Source organism: Elephantulus edwardii, unplaced genomic scaffold (genome assembly GCF_000299155.1).
Source record: "Elephantulus edwardii isolate Elephantulus edwardi_28Jun2011 unplaced genomic scaffold, EleEdw1.0 scaffold00006, whole genome shotgun sequence".
In the NCBI taxonomy this organism is placed as follows: domain Eukaryota; kingdom Metazoa; phylum Chordata; class Mammalia; order Macroscelidea; family Macroscelididae; genus Elephantulus; species Elephantulus edwardii.
In genome coordinates this window covers 35,093,001-35,119,631 of record NW_006399756.1, presented here as the reverse complement: position 1 = coordinate 35,119,631, position 26,631 = coordinate 35,093,001, and the positions used below count along the sequence as shown (strand labels likewise).

The 26,631-nt window shown below is 39.7% G+C and overlaps 1 protein-coding gene across 2 annotated transcripts in view; it reads left to right on the top strand.

Moving 5' to 3' along the window:
- The window catches only part of DNTT (DNA nucleotidylexotransferase), a 52,050-nt gene that overhangs the window by 7,407 nt on the left and 18,012 nt on the right, over window positions 1-26,631 (top strand). For both annotated transcript variants that reach the window (XM_006880079.1, XM_006880078.1), the window contains exons 2-6: window positions 13,408-13,591; window positions 14,941-15,069; window positions 17,313-17,483; window positions 23,078-23,149; window positions 25,793-25,916. In XM_006880079.1, the coding sequence (XP_006880141.1) occupies window positions 13,408-13,591; window positions 14,941-15,069; window positions 17,313-17,483; window positions 23,078-23,149; window positions 25,793-25,916 (680 nt within the window). The remainder of the gene's footprint in view (window positions 1-13,407; window positions 13,592-14,940; window positions 15,070-17,312; window positions 17,484-23,077; window positions 23,150-25,792; window positions 25,917-26,631) is intronic.

Genomic DNA, 26,631 nt, shown 5'->3' with positions numbered 1-26,631 from the left:
CCTGTTTTTTTTAAGGCTAATAACAATGCAAAATAAAACTATTTTCATTTTCTGTTTCAGGACTCCTGAAACTCTAAGGAACTCACTGGTGCTGTGGTTAAGGGCTCAGGTGCTAACGGAAACACCGGGGGTTCTAATCCATAAGCTCTTCTTGGGAGAAAAACAGGGCAGTCTGCTGCCCTATAGATTCACGGCTTTGAAATTCCAATGGGGCAGTTCTATCCAGTCCTACAGGGCCTTTTGTTTTGAGTTGGAATCTACTCTACAGCAAAGAGTTAATGGGCTTGTTCAACTATAAACAGCTCTATTAATGACTATTTCAAGTAACTGTTTACAAAATAAGTTCCATACCAGATGGGAATAATCATGAATGACCTCTTGAAGGGAGAGAAAACAATTTTGAAGACAAAGAGAAAAGCAGGTGACCATCCATAGTGGGAGGAAGAGTCAGATTTGGAGGACAGTCTGTTTTCAGGAAAAGAAGAGTGGCTACTTTGGTAGAGGATTTATCAGATTTTATCAAACAGCTTGACTAACTGGGAAAAGTAACATAAGAAACCCAGAACTGAGATTTGTGAGTTAGTTTCATACACGAGGGCCTTCACATTCTTCACTCATCTGCTATCTTTTACCACATATTGAGGTAAAGGGTGTTCTCTGCCAATTGAAATGTTGGTGGCTTGCTTTTACCAAGAGTTGACTTGGAAGAAAACCCAGCCATTCTACTTCAGAAACATCAACCATTGGAAAGCTTATTGAGCCCAGTTCTACTCTGATACAAATGGGGTTACGCTGTGAATCAGAGTCAACTCTAAGTCAACTAGTTTTAACTATATACTATGATTTGTTTGTTGTTGGGTGTTTTTTTTTTTCTTCACTTTCTCCTAAGTGATGTTGTTATTAGGTGCCGTTGAGTCAAATATGACTTGTGGCAACACTGTGAACAGATCTGAAACTTGTCCTATCCTGGGCCATCATTATTTCTGACATCCCTGAGCCCATTGCTGTAGTCACTGTGCAATCCATCTCTTTCAAGTGATTGAAAAGACTATGGCCTGAATCTGGCATATCTTAGTCTTTAAATGGACATCATTGCTCCTCAGTAATTTGGAGAGGTCCCTGACTGCAGACTTTCTCAACGCAATACATCCTGACTATTGGTACCAAAAGTGTTGATTAATGGATCCAAATAAGGTGAAATCATTAACACTTTCAGTCTCTTCTCTATCCATCGTGATGTTGCCTATTGGTCTAGTGGTGAGAATTAACACACTGCTAATTACTTTATAGCTTACGTGTGTATATCCTGGCTTGTTTATAATTTGCTATTATTAGCATAGTACTTGTCTGTCTGTTTGCTGTACTGGAGTAACTTATGGTTTGTTGTAGTGCTGGAAACTAGGCCACTGGTGTGTTGAATACCAGAAAAATCACCCTATGATGAACAGGTTTCAGCAGACATCACATATTTTGTTCCTAAGTAGAATAAGTTTTTAGAAATTGGCCTTGTCTTAAACTATAATATCCATAAATCCACTAATCTGATGTGATTAATTTTAAAATATAGATATAAAACCAATTTTTAAAAATGTTTAGCTCTGTACTCTCTAAGATTCTAACATAAATTTTCCATGAATACTATGCTGGAAATATTGCTATAATGGAGCCCAAAGACTAACCTGGGGAACAAATCTAAGCTCTAGAGCAATTTCTCAAAAATGATGTTCTTGGGCTACCAATGATTTTAGAATATATTGGTTCCTATTAAAAGACAGCAAATATTTTCCTCCCTTTGCTTCTGAGAGATCTCTTGACTACTTCAATGAGCAGCAGAAGAGATCCCATGCAACTTTTGAGGCTGGCTCAGCGTGATCATGAAGCTTCTGCCTTGTTCTCTGGGACGCTCTTGAATCTGGAGGCACCCTGTAAGAAGTTCTTTTAGGGAAGTCATGTAGAAGTGTTTGGGTCAATACATCTGCTGAGCCTGGCCTTCCAAATGCTTTCTTTAATGTGCAGACATAGGAAGGAAGCCATCTTGGGTTCCAGATGAGTTTAGGAATGGCTTGAATATGACCTCCATCAACTCCATGTGGAATAGAAGCACCACACTCATAGCTAAACTTGCCTTAATTTCTGACTCACAAAACTGTGAGATATAATAAAACTAACATTTTTTTAAACAACAAAGTTTGGTTATAGGATATTATTCAACAGTAGAGAAGTAGAGTAGACTGATTGCCCCAGAAGTACCAAAGGAACTTGTTAAAAATACAATTTCCTGGACCGTAGCTGAAATTTACTAAATCTGAATCTTTAAGAATAGATTTGGATGATCTATTTATCTAAGAGGCTGGACTATCCAAAGAAGAATGTGGTATCAGGATTGGAGGAAGACTTCATTAACAAACTGGATTGTGCAGATGACATACCTTGCTTGCAGAAAACAAAGATGACTTAAAACACTTTACTACAGAGGATCAAAAACTACAGCCTTTAATATGGATTACATCTCAATATCAGGAAAACAAAAGTCCTCACCACTGGACCAATAGACAACATTATATTAGATGGAGAAAATATAGAAATTGTTGATGATATGATTTTACTTGGATCCAAAATCTACACCTATGGTACAGAAGTCAAGAAACCAAAAGATGTGTTGCATTTGGAAAATCTGCTGTTAAGGGCCTCACCAAAGTGCAAAAGAGCAAGAATATCAGTTTAAGATACTAAGGTGAACCAAATCCAAGCTTATGATCTTTTCAATTGCTTCTGAAAAAAAAATCAATACTTTTGAATTATGGTTTTGGAAAGTACTGAATATCTATTGACTTCCAAAAGAGCAAACAAATATGTCTTGGAGAAAGGATAACTAAGGTGTTCTTTAAAGGAAAGGATGGCAAAACCTCATCTCACACACTTCGGGCATGTTGTCAGGAGAGACCATTCCTTGGGAAAACACATCATGGGAGGTAGGTAGAAGAGCAGAAAAAGCGAGGAAAACTCCCAACAAAATCAATTAACTGTGACTATAGCAATATGCTCAAGTATACCTGAGATCGTGCGTATAGCACAAGACAGGACCAGGTTCAAATCTGTTGTTCATATTATTGCTATGAGTCATAGTCAGCTTGCTGATACCTATCAACAACAGGAATAGGGTCAAGATATCTGAATTCTGAACCAGATTCCTGGATGTACCTGGCAGATTCTAGGGTTTTTAGAAACATTCTTTTGGTATTATTTATTCATTCATTTATTCATTCACCTAACATCTACTGACCCCTATGAGTTTTGGCCATGTACTACACATGGGGGCTGATCTGAATGGAGAAACGAGCTACCAGCTTTTCCCTCAGGGACATCAAGAACCAACCAAGTACACTGAAGGAGAAGGTGAAATCTTTTTCTCTCTAGGAAATTGAAGGCAAATCGTACTACAAAACGGCCTTAATTAGTTCAAACCCAAATTCACAGTTTTGAGTGGATTCTAATTCTTAGCAACCATACAGGACAGAATAAAATTATCCCATGGGATTTCCAAGGCTGTAAATCTTTATGGAACTAGACTGACACATCTTTTCTCTGCTGAGTAATTAGTGGGTTCTAACCACAGGCCTTGAGTTTAGCAGCTAAATGTGTTAACCATAGCACCATCATGTTGTTGTTGTTGTACATGGTCAGGTCAGAACTGACCCATAGCTGACGCTCCAGCAGGTTTTCAGAGGCAGTTAATCACATGGGAGAAGACTGCCTATCCTTCTCTCATGGAGCAGCTGGTGGATTTGAAACACATATCTTCAGGATTGCAGGGCAGCTTCTTTCCCTAGACCACCAGAGCTCCCTATTTGATCCATCACAGCATTAACAGATCAGGGCTAAGAAACTCGATGTACTTGCAGAACTGAAAGCTTATATTTCAGAATCAATCCTCTTAGCAGCACTTGGAGGTCTTTAAGAGGAGAGAGTGGCTGTGGAAAGGTGTCTATCATCTATTATGAGAAAGAAATTCAGGTGTCTTTAGGCAAAGCAGAATTTATTCTTCAAAATAACGTTCATCCTTACTTCTTCCTCACAGTATAAAGGTGGTAACAGACAGTGTATGATAGAAATGAGAATATACGAGAAAGTGTTTATAACAAAGCTAGCCTCATTCAGGAGTCTAACCCCAGTCTACCAGAACAGTTAAGAGATTGCTTCTGTCAAATGCACCTGGCTTGAGCTCTCACTCTGTAAGTCTTGGTTTTGTCTTATGAAAGTTTATCAGCACCCCCTATGGTAGTTGTGAAGACTGAAAATATGTAGCATACTTGAACATATATGTGTGCAGTTTTTATTTTTGCTAATGGTCTGGAGTGTTTCTTTCCTGTATTTTCTACATTTTATCACTTGATTGTTGTACAGCAGCTGTTCCTCCATTCTCCCCGACATTCTGGATGTCTGTATCTGGAGGCCGGACTATGACGAGGGTGAAGAAGAGGTGTGGAGGTTGTGATGGTGGTTAAGAGTCTGCTGTGGTAGAATCAACATCTTTGCTCTGTGGAATGACTGATGAGGGTTCTGAATTTAGAGGATGAGTTCCTGGATCCCCCTCAACTATCATCTCCCCCACCCTCTTCCCTCTGATGTACAGGCAAAACCCAGTCTCGGAGAGCCTGGCAGCTCCCTGTGGCTTCTGCATCTTGGTGTGTAGCTATGACAACAGTCCTTTCAGTTTTCTGGGACAATTCTTCACATGCTACGGTTTATTATAGTCCGTATGCTGTGGTATATATAGATAGAGATATAACACAAGCTCCTTTCCAGCAAATAAATTCTAACTCACAGTGACCCACAGGACAGAGAACTATCCCATGGGGTTTCCAAGGCTGGACTGTATATCTTTATAGAAGCATCTTGCTATGTCCTTCTCTTGTGGAAGGGCTAGTGGGTTTGAACAGCCAACCTTTCAGCCAGTAGCCAAGCACTTAACTATTGTGTTCCTAAAACAAACAAAACACACCAAAAAAATCCCACTGCCTTTGAGTTGATTCCTACTTATAATGAATGACTTTATGACATAGTGCCTCAAAGTGGAGCAGAACTGCTCCACAAAGACTATATATAAATCTTTATGGAAGCTGACTACTGTATCTGTCTCTTGAGTAGCAGTTTGTAGGTTTAAATTACCAATTGTTTGGTTAGCAGATAAGTGCTTCAACCATGGTGCCAACAGAGCTCATAGGAGATATAAAGGAGTAAAACAGAAATTTCATGTGGCGGTAGCAGTGATAAATCTGACAATGTTATGTAGAACGTGCTATTCTATCTATAGTTCTGCCCTTTGGAGAGAATTTTACTTAACTATGATAGGCACCCAGCTGTCATTCCTTTTGGGATAAAGGAGGTAATAAATAGTTCCTTCCATTGCCACCAGGCAAACACAAAGACACAGCAGGGTAGCTGCTGAGCATGTGGCCAAGAACACTGGTTTCGGAATTAAGTAGAGCCAGGATAAAATCCCTAGGATGATATCCCTGAGACTCCTTTCAATTATGTTGAAAGGGAAAACTATCTCACAATGCTATTGAATCAGATGAAATAATGTATGAAATCCACACCTCATTTCGCCCTCATGTCTTTTACCATGCCTTTTTTACATGTCTTTACCATATCATATCTTCAGGTAGCCTTTTGAAATCATCTGTTTAGCCATTTACTTAATTATGTAACTATTACTGTAACTATTCCATGTTCAAGAGCAAGTTTGAGCATCTCTTCTGACATCCATTTTGGTCTGTGCCAGAATAAAGACCATTCTCTCAACGTTGCATTTGTTAGGTGCTGATGAGTCATAAAAACAACAGGACAAAATGCTCCCTGCTCTTCTGTCATTCCCATATTTGTTGTTACGTCTGAGACTACTGTTGGAGTCATTAAAAGTCCTCTTTTTCACCAACCCTTTCCTTCAAGATTTATTTCTCCCAAGACAGATTTACTCATTCTCATGGTAGTCCATGGTACATTCAATACTCTTCACCAACAACATAATTCAGATGCACCAATTCTTTGAACATCCTTATTCAGTTTTCTTATATATTTGAGGCAATTGGAGAAGGGTCAGTTTTCATTTTAATTGTTGCATACCAATATTTTTACAAAATAATAATCATAAACACAATAAAACAGCTTGTTATGTGCCATCTACTATGTTCTTGTTGTTGTTAGGTGCCGTTGAGTCAAGTACAACTCCTAGTGACCCTCTCAATAACAGATCTGAACCGTGTCTTATCCTGCACCACACCCATCATCTCTGACACACTTGAGCCCACTGGCTGCAGTCCCTGTGTTAATCCATCTTCTTGAGGGTCTTCCCCTCGTTTGCTGATCCTCTACCTTTCCAAGCATGATATCTTTTTCCAAGAAATAGCTTCTCCCAGCAACATGCCCAAAGTATGTGAGACAAAGCTTTGCCATCCTTACCTCAAGGAGCATTCCAGCTTCACTTTCTTCAAACATACCTGTTTGTTTTGGCAGTCCATAGGATATTCGGTACTCTTCTCCAACACCAGAGCTCAATGACATCAATCCTTACTTCTTTCATCTTTATTCATTGTCCAATCAAGTGATTGAAAAGACCATGGCCTTAATCAGGCACACCTTACTCTTCAAATTAACATCACTGCTCCTCAATGCTTTGGAAAGGTCCCTTACAGAGGATTTGCTCAATGAAATAAGTCTCCTGATTACCTGACTACCAGAGGTGTTCATTGTGGATTCAAGTAAGATGAAGTCATTGACAATTTCAATCTTTCTCCATTCATCATGATGTTGCTATAAGGGTCCAGCGGTGAGGATGCTCGTCTTCTTGATGTTGAGATACAATCTATATTGAAGGCTTTGACTCATGGCAACCCTATAAACAGCAAATATGACTGTTGCTCTTTCCTGCATCATCCTCATGAACTCCTATATGTGCAACTCCCTTTGGTACAGGCACTGTGTCACTCCACCTTGTTGAGGTTCTTCTTGCCTTTCTCTTACCTCCCGCCTTTACCAGCATGATACCCATCCTGACAACATGCCTATTCTACACCATCACCACAGTTCAAAGATATCATTTCTTCTCGTGTCATCTTTACTCAAGGCCCAACTTTCAGATGCACAGAAAGCAATTGAAATCCCACAGCTTGGATCAGGTACACCTTATACATAAATGTCTTTATACTGACATCCTTGATCTTTAGTACTTTGGAGAGGTACTTGACAGCAGATTTTCCCAGTGCAGTATATCTTTTGATTTCTTGACTGCTACAGTGAAGAGAGAGAATGGGAATCCCAGAGCACATAATTGTGTGCATGTGAAACCTATACCTAGATCAGGAGGCTGCTGTGTGAACAGAACAAGGCAACACTACATGGTTTAAAGTTAAGAAGGGAGGGTTTCAGGGTTGTAGTCTGTCTCCATATCTATTCAATCTGTGTCCTGAGCAAATTATTCGAGAAGCTGGATTCTTTGAAGAGGAATGTGGAATCAGGATTGGAGGGAGACACATCAATAACCTGTGTTACGCAAATGACACAATCTTTCTTGCTATAAGGGAGGATGACTTGAAGCACTTGTTGCTGAAGATCAAAGAACACAGCCTTCAATATGGATTACATCTCAGTGTCAAGAAAACAAAGATGCTTACCACTGGACTAATCAGGAGATGTATTGCACTGGGCAAGTCTGCAGTTAAAGACTTCTCCAAATTATTGAGGAGTAATGATGTCAGTTTAAGGACCAAGTGCATCTGATTCAGGCCTTTGTCTTTACAATCACTTGCTATGCCTCTGAGAGCTGGTCAATAAATAAGGATAATAGAAGAATTGATGCCTTTGGGCTGTGGTGTTGGAGAAGAGTGCTGTCAGAACAAACAAGAATGTCTTGGAAAGGGGGCAGCCAGATGATGAGGCTTCACTTTATATATTTTAGGCATGTTGTTAAGGAAGGGTTATTTCTTGGAGGTGGACATGAGGCTCAGAAAGGTCAATGAAAGAGAGGCAGGTCAGTGAAGGAGAGGCAGGAGAGGAAGACCCTCAACCGGGTGGATTGACACGGTGACTGCCAGAATGGGCACTAATATGTCAGAAGTGTGAGGGTGACACAGAATAGGCCAGGATTCGGATTTGTTTTTCAAAAGGTCACTATGAGTCATACTCGACTCCAGGGCACCTAATTAACAGCACAATGAACAGTGTTGGTTGTGGATCCTAATAAAATGAAATTGATAATGACTTCAATTTTTAAAAGTTATTTTAAAGCTTTTAAATGCTGACCTCCACTCTCTGCACTTATCTTGTTTGGAACCAGTGACAAGCAGTTCCAAATCTCGAATAGCATTGTGTGAATGTCTTAAAAAATTTTGTTTACTTGGTTTTGTTTTATTGTTTTTGTATATGCTGGATTTGGGGTTTGGCTTGTTTGCTAAATTGCTTAATGAGGAAAAACTGAAGGTTTAAATTAGCTATCCATCATATGATTTATAGCCTATAATTCATCAATATACTTGTATTAATTGTGTAAGAAATGCGTGCAGCTCTGGCCCAATGGTGTGAGCTCTGGACTCCCACCACAGAGCCCAGGGGTCTCCAAGGTGAAGAGATAGATGGTGGTGGTGTTTAAGAAAGTCAATGGTGAAAGGACAGAATTTGAAGTTGAGTCACTTCAGCACACTCTCTGAGGTTTAGGTAGACTACTACTAAAATAATAAGTATAATTACAATAAATAATAAAACCATTTACTTTGAAAAGGAAGAAATTAGATAAATCACAAATTCTATTTAAGACTATTTATGGTTTTTTTTCTTATATAGTCTTGCCATGAAGAACCTTTCAGGAAGTTTATTATAACTAGTTTTTCAAATTATATAGGTCTGGAATAAGCTCCTTGAATTTGAGTCAATTCTGACTTGTGGAAACCCATATGTCACAGAGGGGAACTGCTCCACGGGATTTTCTTGGCTGTAATGTTTATAAAAGTAGAAGGCCAGGTCTTTCCCTGATGAAGCTATTGGGTAGATTTGCTGGGAAAGAGGTTACCTATCTTCCCTTAACCTTTGCAAAATGTTTCAGCAGGACTACTTTCTACTTGCGTGTGTTGCTCACTCTGCTGGCTTGTCCTCCAGGTGGCCTCAAATCAAGTATCCTAAATCCCTGTTACTACCAAAAGCAGTAATAGATACGCTGGAGTGAAGTTTTACTCTGTGCTCCATTTCATTCCTTATTAGTGAAATAATTAATGCCAAATGTCCATCTTATTTCTTCTCTGCTTTTATTCTAACACAGGAACAAGACTGGAGTAAAATCTCCTCGTACTTAGACTATTATTTTATCTGTCTGCACACCTCCTTCTTCCAAATCATCTGCCCCAGATTAGTCTTTTAAAATGACACTTCAGTGTGATCACTGTCCTGGTCCCAAGAGCCTTCACTGTCTTCCCAATATCCAGAAAATAAAATCTAACCTCCTAAACCAGACTTCAGAAACCTATAATATTATTGTACTGACCAACTTAACTTCTTCCACTGACCGGGAGCGTTAATGACTTTACACCATAGAATCTTCAAGCCAAGTTATTTCCCTCCTACCCTCTATATATGCTACCTTCTTTCAGTCTGTTAGATTTCTTTTTTTCCAGCAGGACCCTGAGTTCTGCCTTCCAAATACCCAACTACTATGGATCGAATTATATCCTCCAAAAAGATATGTGGAAATCCCAACCTTTGCACTGATGAATGTTAGTGACCTTGTTTAGGGAAATGGGATTTTTCTTTTGCAGATGTTTCTAGTTATCAGTCCTAATTCTATATGATTGATATCCTATAAAGAGGAGAATAAGCATGGAAATAGAGCCACACGGGGTTAAGACACCATGCGATGATCCACCTGTAATCCAAGGAACGCCAAGAAATGCATGGAGCTGCAGAAGCTGAGACAAAGAAGGATATTTCCCTAGAACCGACAGAGAACACAGCTGTTTACTCACTCAGGAGAGCAACCTGCCATGCTCAGAATGTCAACTTCTAGTCTCCAGAATGGTAATACTTTTCTGTTCCTTAAAGCCACTCACTTTGTGGTATTTATTAGGCAATTCTAGGAAACTAAGACATTATCCACTGGGACCAGCAAATCCCAGCAGGGAGCCTTCTGCTTTTCCAAGCCCATGTCTATTCTTTTCCTCCCATCTGCATATGTTGATTATGAACCGTGTCTTGATATAGCTCACACCATTCCACTAACTATTTATTTCATGTAAAATATCAATGCCCAAACCCTCCTTTGCCTTCCTTGGTATCTCACTACCACCACCACCATCACCACCACCAAGGAAGGAACCTATTGAAAAAATAGACCAAACATGCAAGAAATAAACAGAAAGGGGGTAGGGGGTGGAAGCCAGTCAGATCAGAAAAAGGAGAAGGAGAAAGAGGAAGTCAAGGAAGAGGAAGAGAAAATACTTTTTTTTTTTTCCTTTTGGATGTGTGGGTGTGCTGTTTGCTCTTGCTATTGTTTCCCAGGCTTATAGATGCTTCAAACTGAAAGGGCCTTAAAAAAAAAAAATCACTGGGTCTAATCTCTTATTTTTTTTAGAGAAAAAACATGTCACTCCTCCATGATGCTCCGCTGGATAGGGTCCTCCACTAGGAAGACCTCTCTGAATTAACCACTCAGTAAGGCCCCACTGTTTCTGAGAGACACCGGGTAGTCTAAAGTGGTTTCCTCTGCCTCACTACTGGCACCTGCATCACTTCATTGCCCGACTCCATCTGCTCAGATAGCCGCACACTGTCTACATGTGCTGTCTTCACACCCTTAGACCAACACATGATCCCCTGAATACTTCAAAATCAATGATTAGTTGATCACTATCTCCTGAAGCTGGAGCAGCGAGTCTGTCTTTCCATTTTGTGCTAAATGTTCTCCCGCAATTCACACGGGTGAAAATGGATTAGCGGTAAAAGCAGCAGGATCTCTTTTTTAACTGCATGGTGAGTGGTAGAGGGGAAGAATTACCATCACCAGCAGCCCAGCACTGATATCATGGGGTCAGACCTCCAACCAGGCTACCACTGTCCAATCATTTTACCAATTCTGACACCAAACATCCATCCTCTCACAGCATTCTCTACTCTTTTGGATTTGAGAATTCATTGCAACGGCTACACAGTTCTCACAGATCATACTCATGTTTATGAGTTCATTAGGGAAATAATAGGTTACAATTCAGGATCAGGAATGACTCAGGATACAGCTCTTCAATTAGAACAGATTCTTTCCTCAGTAGTACCCAAAGGCAGGCCTCTCTTGGGCCCTTAACTTTGATCTTTGCCATGATGAAACTCTTTTAGCTCTGCCAATATAAGTGCCCAACAGCACCCTACTCTGCCAGTAGGCTTCTTGTCCAAAGGCATTTGGCTCTAGCTCCACAGATTGGCAAATCCAGCTTCCTGACAAATGCCCAAAGGTGCCCACTCCATTAACAAGCATCTTCTTCAAAGAACAGTCAACGTTCTAACTCCATGAGTCAGGGAGCCCACACCTCTGTCTCATATTAATAGATTGGTTCTGTTGCCTCTGCTGCCACAATTTCTTTGTTCATCACTTTGCTATCTTCCTATTTCCTATTATTTTGGTCTCCTAGATCAAGGAGATTTCCATTCAGGGATCTCCAGTCCAAAGAATGCATTTCACTCATGGCTCTTCTTTGATGATGGTAAAGATCCCCCTGTTCTACCTCTGGAATGGCTTCTTTTAAGCCCGGTGGGATGGCAAAATTGACCAAGCATTTCATACCTTATTTGCACAGGCCCACTTGAAGGGCCATATTAAGTAATTTAAAGAACCACTAAATGGAACAATTCAGGTGAGACTGTATAGCATAGATGAAAAGAGCTCTAGAAGAGATGTCACAACTTTTAGGCTGCATTTCCACCCAGGTTAACTTCTAGCTGATGTGGTTTGTTCATTTACCTCTCTGATTGTAGTTTCCTCCTATTAGAAATTAAGACAATATGAAGCTGATATGGCTGGGGTAGGGGTAGGGTGTTAATCATAGGGTCACACAATTTGATGAATGGGGTGGTGAAGGATATGGGAAAGATCTGATATGAAAAACAATGTATTTGAACTTTGTACATAAATCAGTATAAAATAAAATTTAAAAAAACAAAAACAAAAAAAGTAAAACTAAACAAAAACCAAAACTGCAGGCAGCATATTTGACCTAGAAATGATCTTCAAAAGAGCATGATTCACTAGCTGTGCAGCCTTTAAGATGTCAATAACATTTACTGTTTTCCCACTTCTGTAGTATGAACAGTATCATACTTGAAGAGTTATGCGAGTGTCAGTTGAGATGATGTGTGTAAAGTATTACGATGACGCCTGAAACACTGTTCAGTGTTCACTAATTGTTAAAAGATCCTATCGTATGTATATCAGAAGGTTGCACTCCAAACTGAACGTAAAGCAGTATTTCACCAAACCTGGTCACAGATCAAGTTCATGAAATGCTACAAACAAAACTATTTGTATTTTGTATTATGATATAAATTAGATTTCTGTGAATCATAGTTAAGCAGGTTTAAAAGACACTGGACTAAGCCCTCTACCAAAAACAAAATAAAACATCCAAAAGAAAAACAAACAAACAAAGAAAAATTCACATGAAAACTACATGTAGGAAGTTAAATCATAAACCAGGACTGGTTGTCATCAAACTGACTGACTCATGGGAACTCAGTGTGTCTTGAGTAGAATTGTGCTTCACAGGGTTTTCAACAGCTGACTTTTTGAAAGCAGATTTGAAAGTAGGCTATTTTTCCCAGGCACAACTGGGTGGACTTGAACTCCCAATGTTTTGGTTAGCAACCAAGTGCATTTACCATTTGCACTCCTGAGATACTACTTTAAAGCAACTTCAACTTTCACATTCTCTGGAACTTGGTCTCACGCTGAAGTCTTGTTAATGTTTCCTCAACTATTTTTACATCTGACATGGAACAAAGGCCACTGCTCTGAACTAATCACAAGAAAGAGAAGACACTGAATGGAGGCGTTCTAGTGGCTTAGTAAGAAGTTCCTGCTAATCCAAAGGCAGTCAGTTCAAATCCACCAGCTGCTCTGTGGGAGAAAGATGAGCAATCTCTTCTCATGCTATGTGCAGCCTCTGAAAACTCACTGGAGGGTCGACTATGAGTCATCACTGACCTGAGGGCACAACTGCCTTTAAATAGAGGACTAAATTCATTAAGTATAGGTGAAAGTCTAATGTGTATCTTTCTGCATTTAATAGAATGCCATTCTAAAGCCCCTCGAAGGGAAAGGAGCTGCTTCTGAGTTTGGAAAGCTTTCAGCTGGCAACTTTGTCTTATGCTTTGCAGTGATTCTGTCACCCACATTGTGGCAGAGAACAACTCCGGTTCAGATGTTCTGGAGTGGCTTCAGGTACAGAAAATAAAAGCCAGCTCACAGTTGGAACTCCTCGATGTCTCCTGGCTGATAGAATGCATGGGAGCAGGAAAACTGGTGGAAATTACAGGAAAACACCAGCTTGTAAGTATCATGGTTGTGATCGTAATTACCCTTTGCTTGGTAGTTAAGAAGACTGGCTTTAGAATCATAACAGTAAATACAGTTGTCATGAAGTCAGTTTTGGCCTATGGGGACCCCATATGTGCCAGGCTAGAATTGTGCTCCATAAGCTTATAAATGATTGGCTATTTTGGAATTAAATTGCCAGGATTTTTCCCCCCCAAGGAGCCTGTGGGTGAACTCAACCTTCCAACCTCTTGGTTAGCAACTAAATGCACTATTTGCCCTGACTGATGCCCTGACTCCTTGGGAGCTCTGGTAGCCTAGTGATAAGAAGCTGTGCTACAATCCCAAAGGCACGTGGTTAAGCCTACCAGCTGCTGTATGAGAAGGAAGGGCAATATCCTCCTGGGCAATTTACTGCCTCTGAATACCTGCTGGAGGGTCAGCTATGAGTTGGTTCTAACTCTATGGCACACAACAACAAGGACAAAGGACTCCTAGAATTGCACAGAGCTTGGTTCAACCCCAAATTCTCTTCTTAGTCTCAGTGTGAACTCAGGCAAGTCACTTAGCTTTTCTGAGCTTCAGTTTTTTTCATGTTTATGAGATAAACATAGTGTCTATCACACATGAGGGCTCTGAAGATTAGAATGACACACTTGGAAAGCATGGCATCTAGAAGACACCGAATAATTTTATTGTTATGAATACACTTACACATAGATAAAAATATCCAAATATTGATGTACTACAGCAGGAAAAGAAGAGAGTTCTTATTTATTTTTCTTATGATAATTCAGAGGGTGGGGGGGCAGAAAATTAATCCTTTTATTCTAAATCCTTGACCAACAGTACCAGAACTTCAGGAGGGCAATTCAGACCATAACGATATAAATTCATAGAAAAGTAAACTGATATATTAATTGATGGTTCTTTTTCCTGTTATTATTTCTGATTGCACAAATAATACATGTCAATTAGATAATTCACACATTGTTATTTCCACTGTTGTATACCATAGAATTTGAACCAACTTATAGTTGACATTTGTTATGCCCCTAATTTTAACTTTCTTCTCAGGACAAGGGAGCTCTAGTGACCAAATGAGTAGGAAGTCGCTCTGCTAACCCAAATACAGGTGGTTTGAATCCACCAGCTGTTCCAAGGGAGAAAGAAGGGCAGTTTCCTCCTGTGCAATTTACTGCCTCTGATTTAAGATCAGCTTTCAGTCAGTCCTGACTTATCAACAATGAGTTTGAGTTTTGTTTTGTGTTTTCCCCCAAGACAATCACCAAAAAATTGTCTCCAGTATTTTTCTTCATTCATATCTATTATTATTAGTAATGTCATTTAAAATGGGTGCTTGTGCATTTCTTTAGGTGAGAGGAGACTGTCCAGCCAGCCATGACTCAAGTCCCCAGAAAACAGAATCAGCTGCTGTACAAAAGATCTCCCAATACGCATGTCAAAGAAGAACCACATTAAACAACCATAACCACATATTCACGGTAATTGGGCTTTGCAGCATCACACAAAGTGAATGGCTTGCAGCTTGTTTCCATTTATCTACAAATTAAATTATGAAATAGTCTGGAAGTTTGAGAAAGTATCCCCTCATGTCTACTCACCCACCCTCCTTCTTTCCAATATGATGTCCTTTTTTAATGAATCAAAGTATGAAAGGTAAAGCTTCATCATCTTTGCCTCCAACAAGCACTCTGGCTCCACCCTTTCTAAGATATTCAGTGGGAAGACCTCCAAGAAGATGGATTAATAGTGACTATAACAATGGGCTTTAGTGTGTTAGAAAAGATGATGATAGGGTAGGGTTCAGGTCACCTGATTATACTCACTCGATGACATCTGACAACAACAATAAACAACTCACCTACCCACCTATCCTGATCTCTGGTTCTTTTCACTGTCAAAAATAGGTTTCCTACTTTCATGAAAATGGAGAAATATATTCACATTGTATTACTTTTTAACATTTTTATTATGACATTTCATTGTGTCTTAGTCAAAGTCTCTAACTAATTAGGTTCTTATTTAACATCTTTTAAGAACGAATGTTGTTCTACCCTATTGGAGACCTTTTTCATACCATGTCAACTTTCTCATCATTTCCATTCTGGCTGGACCAATAGGCAACATCATGATAAATGGAGAAAATATTGAAACTGTCACTGATTTCATCTGACTTGGATCCACAATCAACATTGGTATCAGCAGTCAGGAGATCAGGAGACAGATTGCACTGGGACCGTCTGCAGACAGGGACTTCTCCAGATTACTGAAGAGCAATGATGTCAGCTTGAGACTAAGATGTGCCTGCTTCAGGCCATGGTCTTTAATCATTTGCTATGCATCTGAAAGCTGGACAATGAGTAAAGATTACAGAAGAGTAATTTAGGCCTTTGTGCTGTGGCTTTGGAAAAGTATAGACTATTCCACAGACAACTAAAAGAATAAACAGAGATGTCTTTGAGGAAGTGCAGCCAGAGTGCTTCTTGGAGGCAAAGAGATAAAACTTCATCTCACATACTTTGAGCATGTTGTTAGGAGAGGCTAGTCCTTGGAAAGAGATATCATGCAGGGAAGGATGAAGGATTGTTGAAAAAGAGAAAGACCCTCAACCAAATGGATTGACACAGTGACTGCAGCAATGGGCTCAAGTATGAAAGAAATGATGAGGATGGATGGTACAGGATAGGACAGGGTTCAGATCTGTTGTTCACGGGGTCACTATGTCTCATACACAACTTGATGGCACCTAAGAACAACAACAACAATTAGTGCTACAGATTACTTGTTTCCATATGTCTTTGATTCCCCCCCACCCCCGCTTTTTTGCTCTAGTCATAGAGAAATCAACAGTTGTCACTTAGATGGCTCCTTGAAAGCCTTTAAGTTCCCCATTGCTACTCACCAATGTAATGTGTTGTGTTGACTATTATCTTCGTGGACTATGTCATACTTGATATCTCCCAAGACTATGGTCTTGAGGCCCCATGACCAGTGACTAATTCCCTCATGGTGTTTGGCTATGGATAAGAAGTTTACATAATTTTGCTTCCTGTTAGTTCTACTAAGTATATGGATATGTTTTTAACACCTATAAATACTCATGTTGAAATATCATCTGTTAGACTATACATAATCATAAGTATATTCCCTTTCACTTACACGTATCTGTTTGTTTTGTTGTCTGGTTATGTAGGCTGTCTGGTCTTATCGGTAATGTAGGATTAAGTATGTGATGGGCTATTATTGTGTCTAACTCTAAAATTCTTCAGTGTATGTTGTCATTGTATGCTTCCCAATGATTCTGACTTGTGGTGACCAAATGTGACAGAGAAAAATCGCCCTATATGGTTTCCTAGATTGTAATCTGTGTGGGAACAGATATCCAAATCTTCTCTCCTTTGAAGAGGCTAATGGATTTGAATTATTGACCTTTAGGTTAAAACAGATTGATTAGCCATTGTGCCACCTGACTTTCTTCTTAAATTACAACAAATTCTAACCCTGGTGCCAGTGTTTTGAATTCCACTTCCCTTGAACTAACAAACATTAACTAACGGGCCTTTTGCTCCAGGCACAAAATCATGTGAAACTTGATCCTGACATTTAAGGACACAGTCAGGAGCCACAAATACTTACAGGAGAGTAAGAAGGCCTGTGTGAGTGACTCCTGGCTCTGGGACTAAAAAAAATATACCATGTTTTCTCACTTGAATTTATTCCTCAGGATGCCTTTGAGATACTGGCTGAAAATTGTGAGTTTAGAGAAAATGAAGGATCTTATGTGACATATATGAGAGCAGCATCAGTACTGAAATCTCTTCCATTTTCAATCATCAGTATGAAGGACACAGAAGGAATTCCCTGCCTGGCGGACAAAGTGAAATGTGTCATAGAGGTAAGAGTGAAATGTAATTTGTCCCATCTCCTACTATGATTTTGTAGGCTAAAACTGATACTGGGAAAGAATAAGATACTCATCTGATAGATATTTTTTTTTCCTAGTCAACTATATAGATGTGGTTTCTTTTCACAATCTATATATATTAGATAGATAGATAGGAGTGAATGCACATATACTCTAATAGAGAGCTGCACCACTTGTATGTCGGTTCGCTATACTGTGGTAGCTCATGTCTTGCTGTGACATTAGAAGCTATACTATCAGAAATTCAAATACCAATAGAGTCACCCAAGATGAACAAGTTTTAATGGAGCTTGCAAACTAAGACAGGTTAGGAAACAGGGATGGCCATCCACTTCTGAAATAGCTCTGGATAATGGAAAAACATTGCTAGATATCATGCCAGAAGAGGAGCCCCTCAGACTGGAAGACACTCAGAAGGAAACTGGAAAAGAGCTGCCTCCTCAAAGCAGAGTCTACCACAATGACACAGATGGAGTAAAGCTCTCAACCCAATGAAGGATCTTCGTTTGCTGATGCACCAAGATTTAAAATGAGGAGGAACAGATGCAAACAAACATCCAATAATAATTGGAACACAGAATATACTAACCAGGACTCTAGGAAAATTGGAAGTTGTAAAAAATGAGTTAGAATGCATAAAGGTCAACATCCTAGATGTCAGTGAGCTGAGATGGACAGGTACTAGTAATTTTGAATCAGACGACTACTTAATCTTCTATGCTGGAAATGACGAATTATAGAGCAGTGGTGTTGAATTCATGGTCAAAAGAACATTTCAAGATCTACCCTGAAGTACAATGCTGTGAGAAACAGTTTACTGTCCATAGCACATAAGGAAGTCCTGTTAATATAATCATTATTCAAATATATACACCAACCATGCTTCCATATTTTCATGCTTTCTCCAAAGATGGAGAAGTTAAACATTTCTACCAACAAGCCTTTGCAATTGATTGAATATTTAATCAAGATGCATTAATAATAATTGGTGACTAGCATGCAAAAGTTGGAAACAAAGAAGGCCTGGTAGTTGGAAAATAAGCTCTTGGTGATAAAAATGAAGCTGGAGATTGCATGACAGAGTTTTTGTGTAATGAATTATTTATTCAGCAAATTCCTTTTAAAAAAACCACACACACCTCAACAGCAAACTATATACATTGACTTCATCTGATGTACTATTTATGCAGAAAGAAACATTGAAGAAGCTCAGAATCAGCAGTCAGAACCAGGCCAGGTGCTGACTGTAAAACAGATCAACTACTCATATCCATGTTCAAACTGAAGCTCAAGAAAATGAAAGCAAGTCCACAAGAACCAAAATACCGGCTGGAGTATATTCCAGTTGATTTTAAAAACCATAATTGAACACTAATGACAGAAGACCAGACAATTTGTGGAACGACATCGTGGGCATCATCCAAGAAGAAAGCAAAAGTGTATTACAAATACAGGAAAGAAGAAAGAAAAGACCAAAATGGATATTAGAAGAGACCCTAAAATTTGCCTTGAAATGAAAGGAAGCCAAAACAAGGGGAAAGAATGCTGAGGTAAAGGAGCTTAACAGCGATGTTAAAAGGCAGCTCAAGAAGACAAAGTGTTATAGTGAAATGTGCAAGGAGCTGGCTTTAGAAAAACAAAAAGGAAGACCAAGCATGGCAATTCTCAAGCTGAAAGAACTGAAGGACAAATTCAAGCCTTGAGTTGCAATACTGAAGGATACTACAAGGCAAAATCTTGAGTCATTCAGGAAGCATCAAAAGAAGAGAAAAGGAATACACATAGTCACTTTACCAAAAAGAATTAGTCAACACTGAACCATTTCGTGAAGTAACGTATGATCAAGAATCAGTAATCCTGAAGGAAGATGTTCATGCTGCACTGAAGGCATTGGCATGAAATAAGTCCCCAAGAACTGATGAAATACCAATTGAAATGTTTCAGGAAATAGAAGGAGCCCCTGGACATGCTCACCAGTCTCTGACACCGAATTTGAAAGACAGCTGCCTGGCCACCTGACCGAAAGAGAGCTATGTTTGTTTCATCCCTTTGAAAAGGTGATCCAACTGCTGTCGAAATTATAAAACACTATTGTTAATATTATATACATAGGTAATTGCCAGAAATTCAAGATGGATTCAGAAGGGGCCGTGACACAAGGAATATCACTCTTGATATGAGGTGAATTCTGGCTGAAAGGAAAGAATACCAGAAAGATGTTTACTTGTGTTTTATTGACTATGCAAAGGCATATGACTGTGTGGATTATAACACATTATGGCTAACATTAAAAATGGGAATTCCAGAGCATTTAATTACGCTTATGTGAAATCTACACATAGACCAAGAAGCAGATGTCTGAATAGAACAAAGAGAGTACTGCATGACTTAAAATCAGGAAAGATGTGTGTTAGGGTGAGATTCTTTCTTTATAACTATTCAAACCATATACTGAGGAAATAATTTGAAAAGCTGGAGTACATGAAGAAGAATATAGCATCAGGATTGCAGGAAGATGCACCAATGACCTGCATAATACAGGTCACACAATCTTGCTTGCAGTAAGTGAAGAAGATTTTAAAAACTTGTTACAGAAGATTGAAGACCACAACTTTCAATATGGGTTACATCTCAACATCAAGGAAACAAAAATTGTCACCACTGGACTAATAGCAACATCATGATAGAGAAGAAAATGTTGACATTGTCAATAATTTCATTTTATTTGGATCCACAATCAATACTCAAGATAGCAACAGTCAAGAAATCAGAAGACACGTTGCACTGGGGATATCTGCTCTCAAGGACACCACCAGAGTGTTTGGATGGGTCGAAGGGCAAGGTTATCAGTTTAAAGACTATAGTGTACTGGACCCATGGCTTTTTCAATTGTTTCCTTTGCATCTGAAAGTTGGTCAATGAAGAAGAGTGACAGAAGAAAAATCAATGCCTTTGAACTGTGGTGCTGGGGAAGAGTACTGACTATACCATGGATTGCCAAAAAAACCAAACAAATCTATCTTGAAAGAAGTATAACAGGAGTGCTCTTTAGAGGTGAGGATGGTGAAACATTGTCTCACTTCAAGAGGAATCAGTCCTCGGAGGCTAACAGAACTCTGGACAAAGGAAGAGGGTCAGCAAAAGAGAGGAAGACAGTCCACCAGATGGACTGTCACAAGTAGAGTATGACAGAGCTCATGAGGATGGGACAGGGTGGGAAAGCTTCTGTTACATTCAGGGTTGCTATGAGTCCTCTTTGACTCAATGGCGCTCAATAACTCTACTAGGGAGTTCTGGTCGTTTAGTCCACTATTAACTCAAAACCCATGTCTCTTTGCTAGTTTAAATCCACCAGTTACTCCTCGGTCAGTCTCCTCCTATTCAATTTACAGCCTTGGAAACCCAACGGAGGGTCAACTATGAGTCAGTTCTAACTCAACGGCAGTGAGTTTTTTAATTATACCCCGACATGATCACAGCTAGAGTATATGGGGTCAGCTAATGGAAAAAGAATTCTCCCACATTATTGCTGAATCATGATGAAAAACAGAAGTGACCTAAAAATCTCATCAGCAGTCTGACTTCACACACTGTCTGTGATAGAACTCCAGGTCCACTCAGAGGATGTCACCCCCTAGAATGTTGTTAATATGCCATCAAGTCAGAACCAATTTATAGCTGACACTCCAGTGGGTTTTCCTTAATACAATAATTACTTCAGCACAAGTAGACAAATCTCACAGAAAGAGACTGTCCATCTTTCTCCCATCGAGCAGCTGGTGGATTCGAACCACATGCCTTTGGACTGGCAGTGCAACTCCTTACCACTAAGTTAAGTCCTTACCACTCAAGATCCTTACCTTATAGAATAGTACCAAATAGATATAGATGATATATAGATGTTGTTGTCATTGTTATGTGCCATTGAGTTGCCTGTGACTCATAGTGACCATATGTATGACAGCCCTAAACCTATCCTGTGTTAATCTCATTGTCTCTGACACACCTACCTCTATATTCCCAATCACTGAATCAATCCATCTCATCGAGGGTCTTCCTCTCTTGTGCTGTCCTCCAACTCTCCCAAGCATGACGTCCCTCTCCAAGAACTGGTCCCTCCTTGCAACATGTCCAAAGTATGTCAGATGAAGCTTCAGAATCCTTGTCTATATATAGAAATAGAGAGAATGGAGCTGACTTTGCTCCATCTCTTAACATCACCCTAGTGGTACTTCCTCCAAGACTGATGTGTATTTGTCATTGTTTCTATCCATGGGTATTCAGTACTCTTAACCAACACCACAAGAGGCAAAAATGATGAAGCTTGGCATGTTCTCAGGAGGGCCCAGTCCTTGGAAAAAGACATCAGGCTTGGGAAGATGGAGGGGCAGCGAAGGAGAGGAAGACCTTCGAGGAGATGGATTGACGATGACTATAACAATGGAACCAAGCATAGTAGAGGTTATTAGATCAGTGCAGGACAGGACAAGGTTTAGTTCTGCTGTTGATAGGTCAGCTACGAGTCCTAGTTGACTCAACAGCATATAAAAGTGACAACAACAACCCATATATGCCCCAGAGAGAGATATGTGACAGGGTGCTTATTTGTTAATGCCATTTAAAGATCCTTCAGCAAGGCATATCTGAAAGTAAATTTGTACATGTTGTTGTTAAGAGCCGCTGAGTCACAGGCCACTCATAGCAACCCTATGAAGGAGAGTCCTCGATGCTTGGGTGCCTTTCATCCTCTCTCCAGGTTCACAGGGTTTCTGGAGGCAAGCTATGACGGAAGTGGATGCCACTCCTCCTTCCAAGCATGTTTTAATCAGGGAACTCCACCCCACTCTCTGTCCGCATTGGGTAACCAACCATTAACGCATTTGACACATCAGTGTCACAGTGTTCAGCCTCACAGCAACCACAAGTGACCACTGTATGGCAACTTGTACACCAGGGCTATACAACCTAGAGGAATGTCTGAACAAAAGCAATGAAAGACAGGCCCAAGGGCCGCGGATTAAAAGTCACCCACCTTTGGCTTGGTAGCATCGCTTTCTGCCCACTGGGCCAGCTGATTTATCTCTATATAAATTTGTACATAGTCAAGTAAAATGTGAATCATTAGAAGAAAAAAAACTCCGAAAAGGATCACTCTGAGATAGACATTATAAGAGCTTGAATTTGGATTGGCTTTCTAGTTGATGCAAAACTTGCTTATTTCAGCAAGCCCATATTCATCAAAATTAAAGTGATAGCAAATATTTGGGCTTATATCTTTCAATGATAATTTTGGCTCAGTATTCCATATATTTGGACTTTATTCCTACAGGTATCTTTTTTTTTTTCCCTACAGGTATCTTTGACCTTGAACATTATAAAGGAGTTCTTAGTTACATGATGAGCTTGGATTTTCAGAGGGAATCAGATCAGCTAGAAAAACATGTTTTCAGTGGGGGGAAAGGGGAGTCCATTCTGTGGGGGGAAAAAAATAAAAGTACCAGAATTTGGGAGTTTCAGACTGTCTATCTTACATAATCTAAATTATTCTTTAACTACCAATGCAGGAAATCATTGAAGATGGAGAAAGTTCTGAAGTTAAAGCTGTTTTAAATGATGAACGATATAAGTCCTTCAAAGTAAGTTATTTTACATATTTATCTATGGTGGCTTTTAAGTTGATTATGTAACATATTCTAGGTGGTCTTGGAAGCACATTCCTAAATAAAAGAGATGCCCTCACTTAGAGCTATGCTCCAGATAGGTACAAATCACCCTACTTCTGGGGGTCTTATTACTTTGGGGTACAGATATCTTGGGAGCTGTTTTCATAATTCACCCTGCTAAGATTAATATCAGACTAATTATGAGAAGTCTCAGGTCAATACAGTCTCAAATGCCAAAAAACCAACTGTATGCATCCATCATTTCTAACACTAACAGCTCCATCTTTGGCTCAGTTCCCCAATTCCTCTGTGGCCCTTGGGTTCAGATTCACTAAAAGATCTCTCAAAGATTCAGACCTGTCAGAGGAATGATGATGGCTTTCAAGAAACTGATAAGCAATAGGCCAGGAACCTGTAGACTGTCACTTGTGGCACAGCTAGATGGTGACTGAGGGTGAGGCAGGCTAGTGGTGTAGAGACTGGTGAGCAGCTGGAAGCTCTGTCCCAGGGGAGCGAGCTTTTCCAAAAGAAAAAGACCCCTGGCGCTGAGGTCCTATGATGTACTCTAGTATGGTGAGGCTTGTATCCCATCCTAATCCTCTCTCCTTAATACAGTAATCATTTCAGCACAAAATAAATCGTTAATCATTGGCTAGAGAAGACATCTGAATGATAAACCTTAAACACCAGAGGATCTATGGCTACTGGCCAAGTCGGCTCTAAAAAGCAGATTTGTGTCTGGAATTCTCCTCACTGCATCCTCTTCTACTCTAAGCAATATGACTTTCCAGTTTTCCCTACATTAGACCTGTAGCTGGCAGAGGCTTTCATAAAACTCTTCTGTATTAGTTATTGAGTGTGCTGTAACAGAAATACCTCAGGTAAGTGACTTTTAACGAGCAGAACCCAATTCTTTCACAGTTTAGGAGGCATGAGCTCTATAGGTAGGCTTCCTGCCTCTTGCGAGCTCTGCGGAAACTCCTCGTCTCCTTTCAACAATTATAAGCCTAGCGTTTCTTAAAGATCTCCGTGGGTCTTGATCTGCTTCTAGATCTAGAAGTTTCTCAGTACAGGCACCCTGGTCCAGAAAATGCACTCCCCTTCTGGCTCTCCTTTCTTGGTGGTAATGAGGTTTCACTGAACTCTGCTTGTTTAAACTCATTTTTATCTAAAAATAGATTCACTGAAAATATAACCTAATCCTGCAGATTGTATTTCTGCATTATTAACATCACTGCTCCTAATCTTTCATCATGATAGTCATGTTGTTGTTAAGGTGTCGTCATGTTGACCCTGACTCACAGCAACCCTATGAACAATGGATTGAAACCTTGCCCTCTCTGTCCTACATCATTCTCACAGCCTTGCCCTATCTTGGACCATGTATAAGGTCACTGTTGAAGTCATGGTGTCAATCCATTTTAGTGAAGGTCTTCCTCTCCTTGGCTAACCCTCTACTTCAAGCAATTTACATCCTAGAGGTTAGGATTGACAACACATAGGCTAACATCAGATCATAAAAGAAGTCATGGTCAAGCTAAGTTGACGCACATTTTGGGAGCTCATTCTTTCAACCTAGATAGCTTTTAGCATCTGGAACCTTATCCTTCAACCCCAAGCCTTACTTTAATCAGAAGTGTTACACATAGGTCTCAAATGTGGTCACAGTTTTGTGTACAGTTTTGGAACACAGACAGGCCAGGATTTGAATCCAGGTTTTATCACTTGACAGTTCTGTGATGATGGAAGAATTTATGTCACCAGCATGAGCCTTCCTCATCAAAAGGCAAGAGTAAATATATATAGCAGATGATTGGCTATAAGAGTCTCTCTTACAGATGCTTTCAATAAGAACACCTGTCATCACTTATTGGCATTCTAGGCAATCCTGTTATCAGATTGTGCAGTGCCAAGCCCTACACAGAGGTTCCTTGGCTGTAAGGATAGTGAGATTTTGTATCATATGTTTCGGGTATGTTATCAGAAGAAACTGATCCTTGAGTATGTCTACAAAGGACAGGAAGAGCCTCAACAAGACATGTGAACAGTGACTGCAGTGATGGGCTTAAGCACAGCAGAGATTGTGAAAATGGGACAGGAACAGTCACGGTTCTGATCTGTTGAAGATAAGGTTACTGTGAGTGAAGCGGACTTAACAGCATCTAACAACTACAGATGCCAGAGCCTGCTTCCTCACCTCTGTCTCATTTAGTAACACTGTGTGTCAGGAAGGGAGCTCGGGAGGTTAAGTGGGTCGGGAGGAGTTGCCTTGCTAATACACACATACATGGTTCAAATCCACCTGTTGCTCCAAGGGAGAAAACTGGACAATCTTTTCCCATGAAGTTTATAACCACTGAAAATCTGATTCAGGATCAGCTGTGAATCATTTTCAACTTGATGGCATATTACAATAACAACATATCAGGAAAGAATCCAAAAATGAAAATGTCTCAAGGAAATTACTATCAGTCACCTACTTGTTACATTCAGGAGAAGTAAGGTTAGAGATTTGATTACACACTTTCTGAATTGCTTCACACCTTGGAAATACAACTTTGCTGTCATAATTATTATTTTATAAATAATAATGACATGTCTTTTCCTCTATTTCAGCTCTTCACTTCTGTGTTTGGAGTGGGATTAAAGACAGCTGAAAAGTGGTTTAGGCTGGGTTTCAGAACTCTGAGTGGAATAATGAACGACAAAACCCTGAAACTTACACACATGCAGAAAGCAGGTAAATGTTTTCTTGAAAAAGCTTCCATGAATAGTGTGGACTGGACAGTGAGAGAGAGGGACAGAGAGGGAAGGACAGGGAAAGAGAGAGGGAGACAGGAGGGGAGAGAGAAAGATGGGGAGAGGGAAGGAAAGAAAGGGAGAGGGAGAGGGAGTAAGAAAGAGGAAGACAGAGAGGGAGAATATGAGAGCCATTTTTTATCTGATGAAGCAAACAAAGGTAGCCATAGAGAGAAGAAACATGGTAAAAAATTATACAGGTTTGTTAAACTATAATCTTAAGTATTTAACAGCAGTTAAGTTTTTTACATCATGAGATTTGTTTAACAAGAAATTCTATCAGGAAAAAGCTAAGTCTGTCTGCTTCTCTTTCTATCTTAAACTAAAAGATTAAAACTTTATCTAGTTGGAGTGGCATCCAATCTACAACAACATGCCTCTGGAAACTCTATGAACTTTGGTAAATGATAATAGTTATAGAAAGGCTTCAGGCCTTTCGTTCACAGGGTCGCTATGAGTCATGCTCAACTTGACAGCAATCAACAACCACCACAGTTACAAGTTTACAGAAAGCTAGCAGAAAGTTAGAAGACAGAGTACAAATAAAATTTGATTAATTGACATTTACCTTAGATTGGTTACAAAGTTAAGAGGCTGTTAGAGGCTTCATTTTAATATTATCAGTTCTAATCCTGTTTCATGATGTCAGAATTATG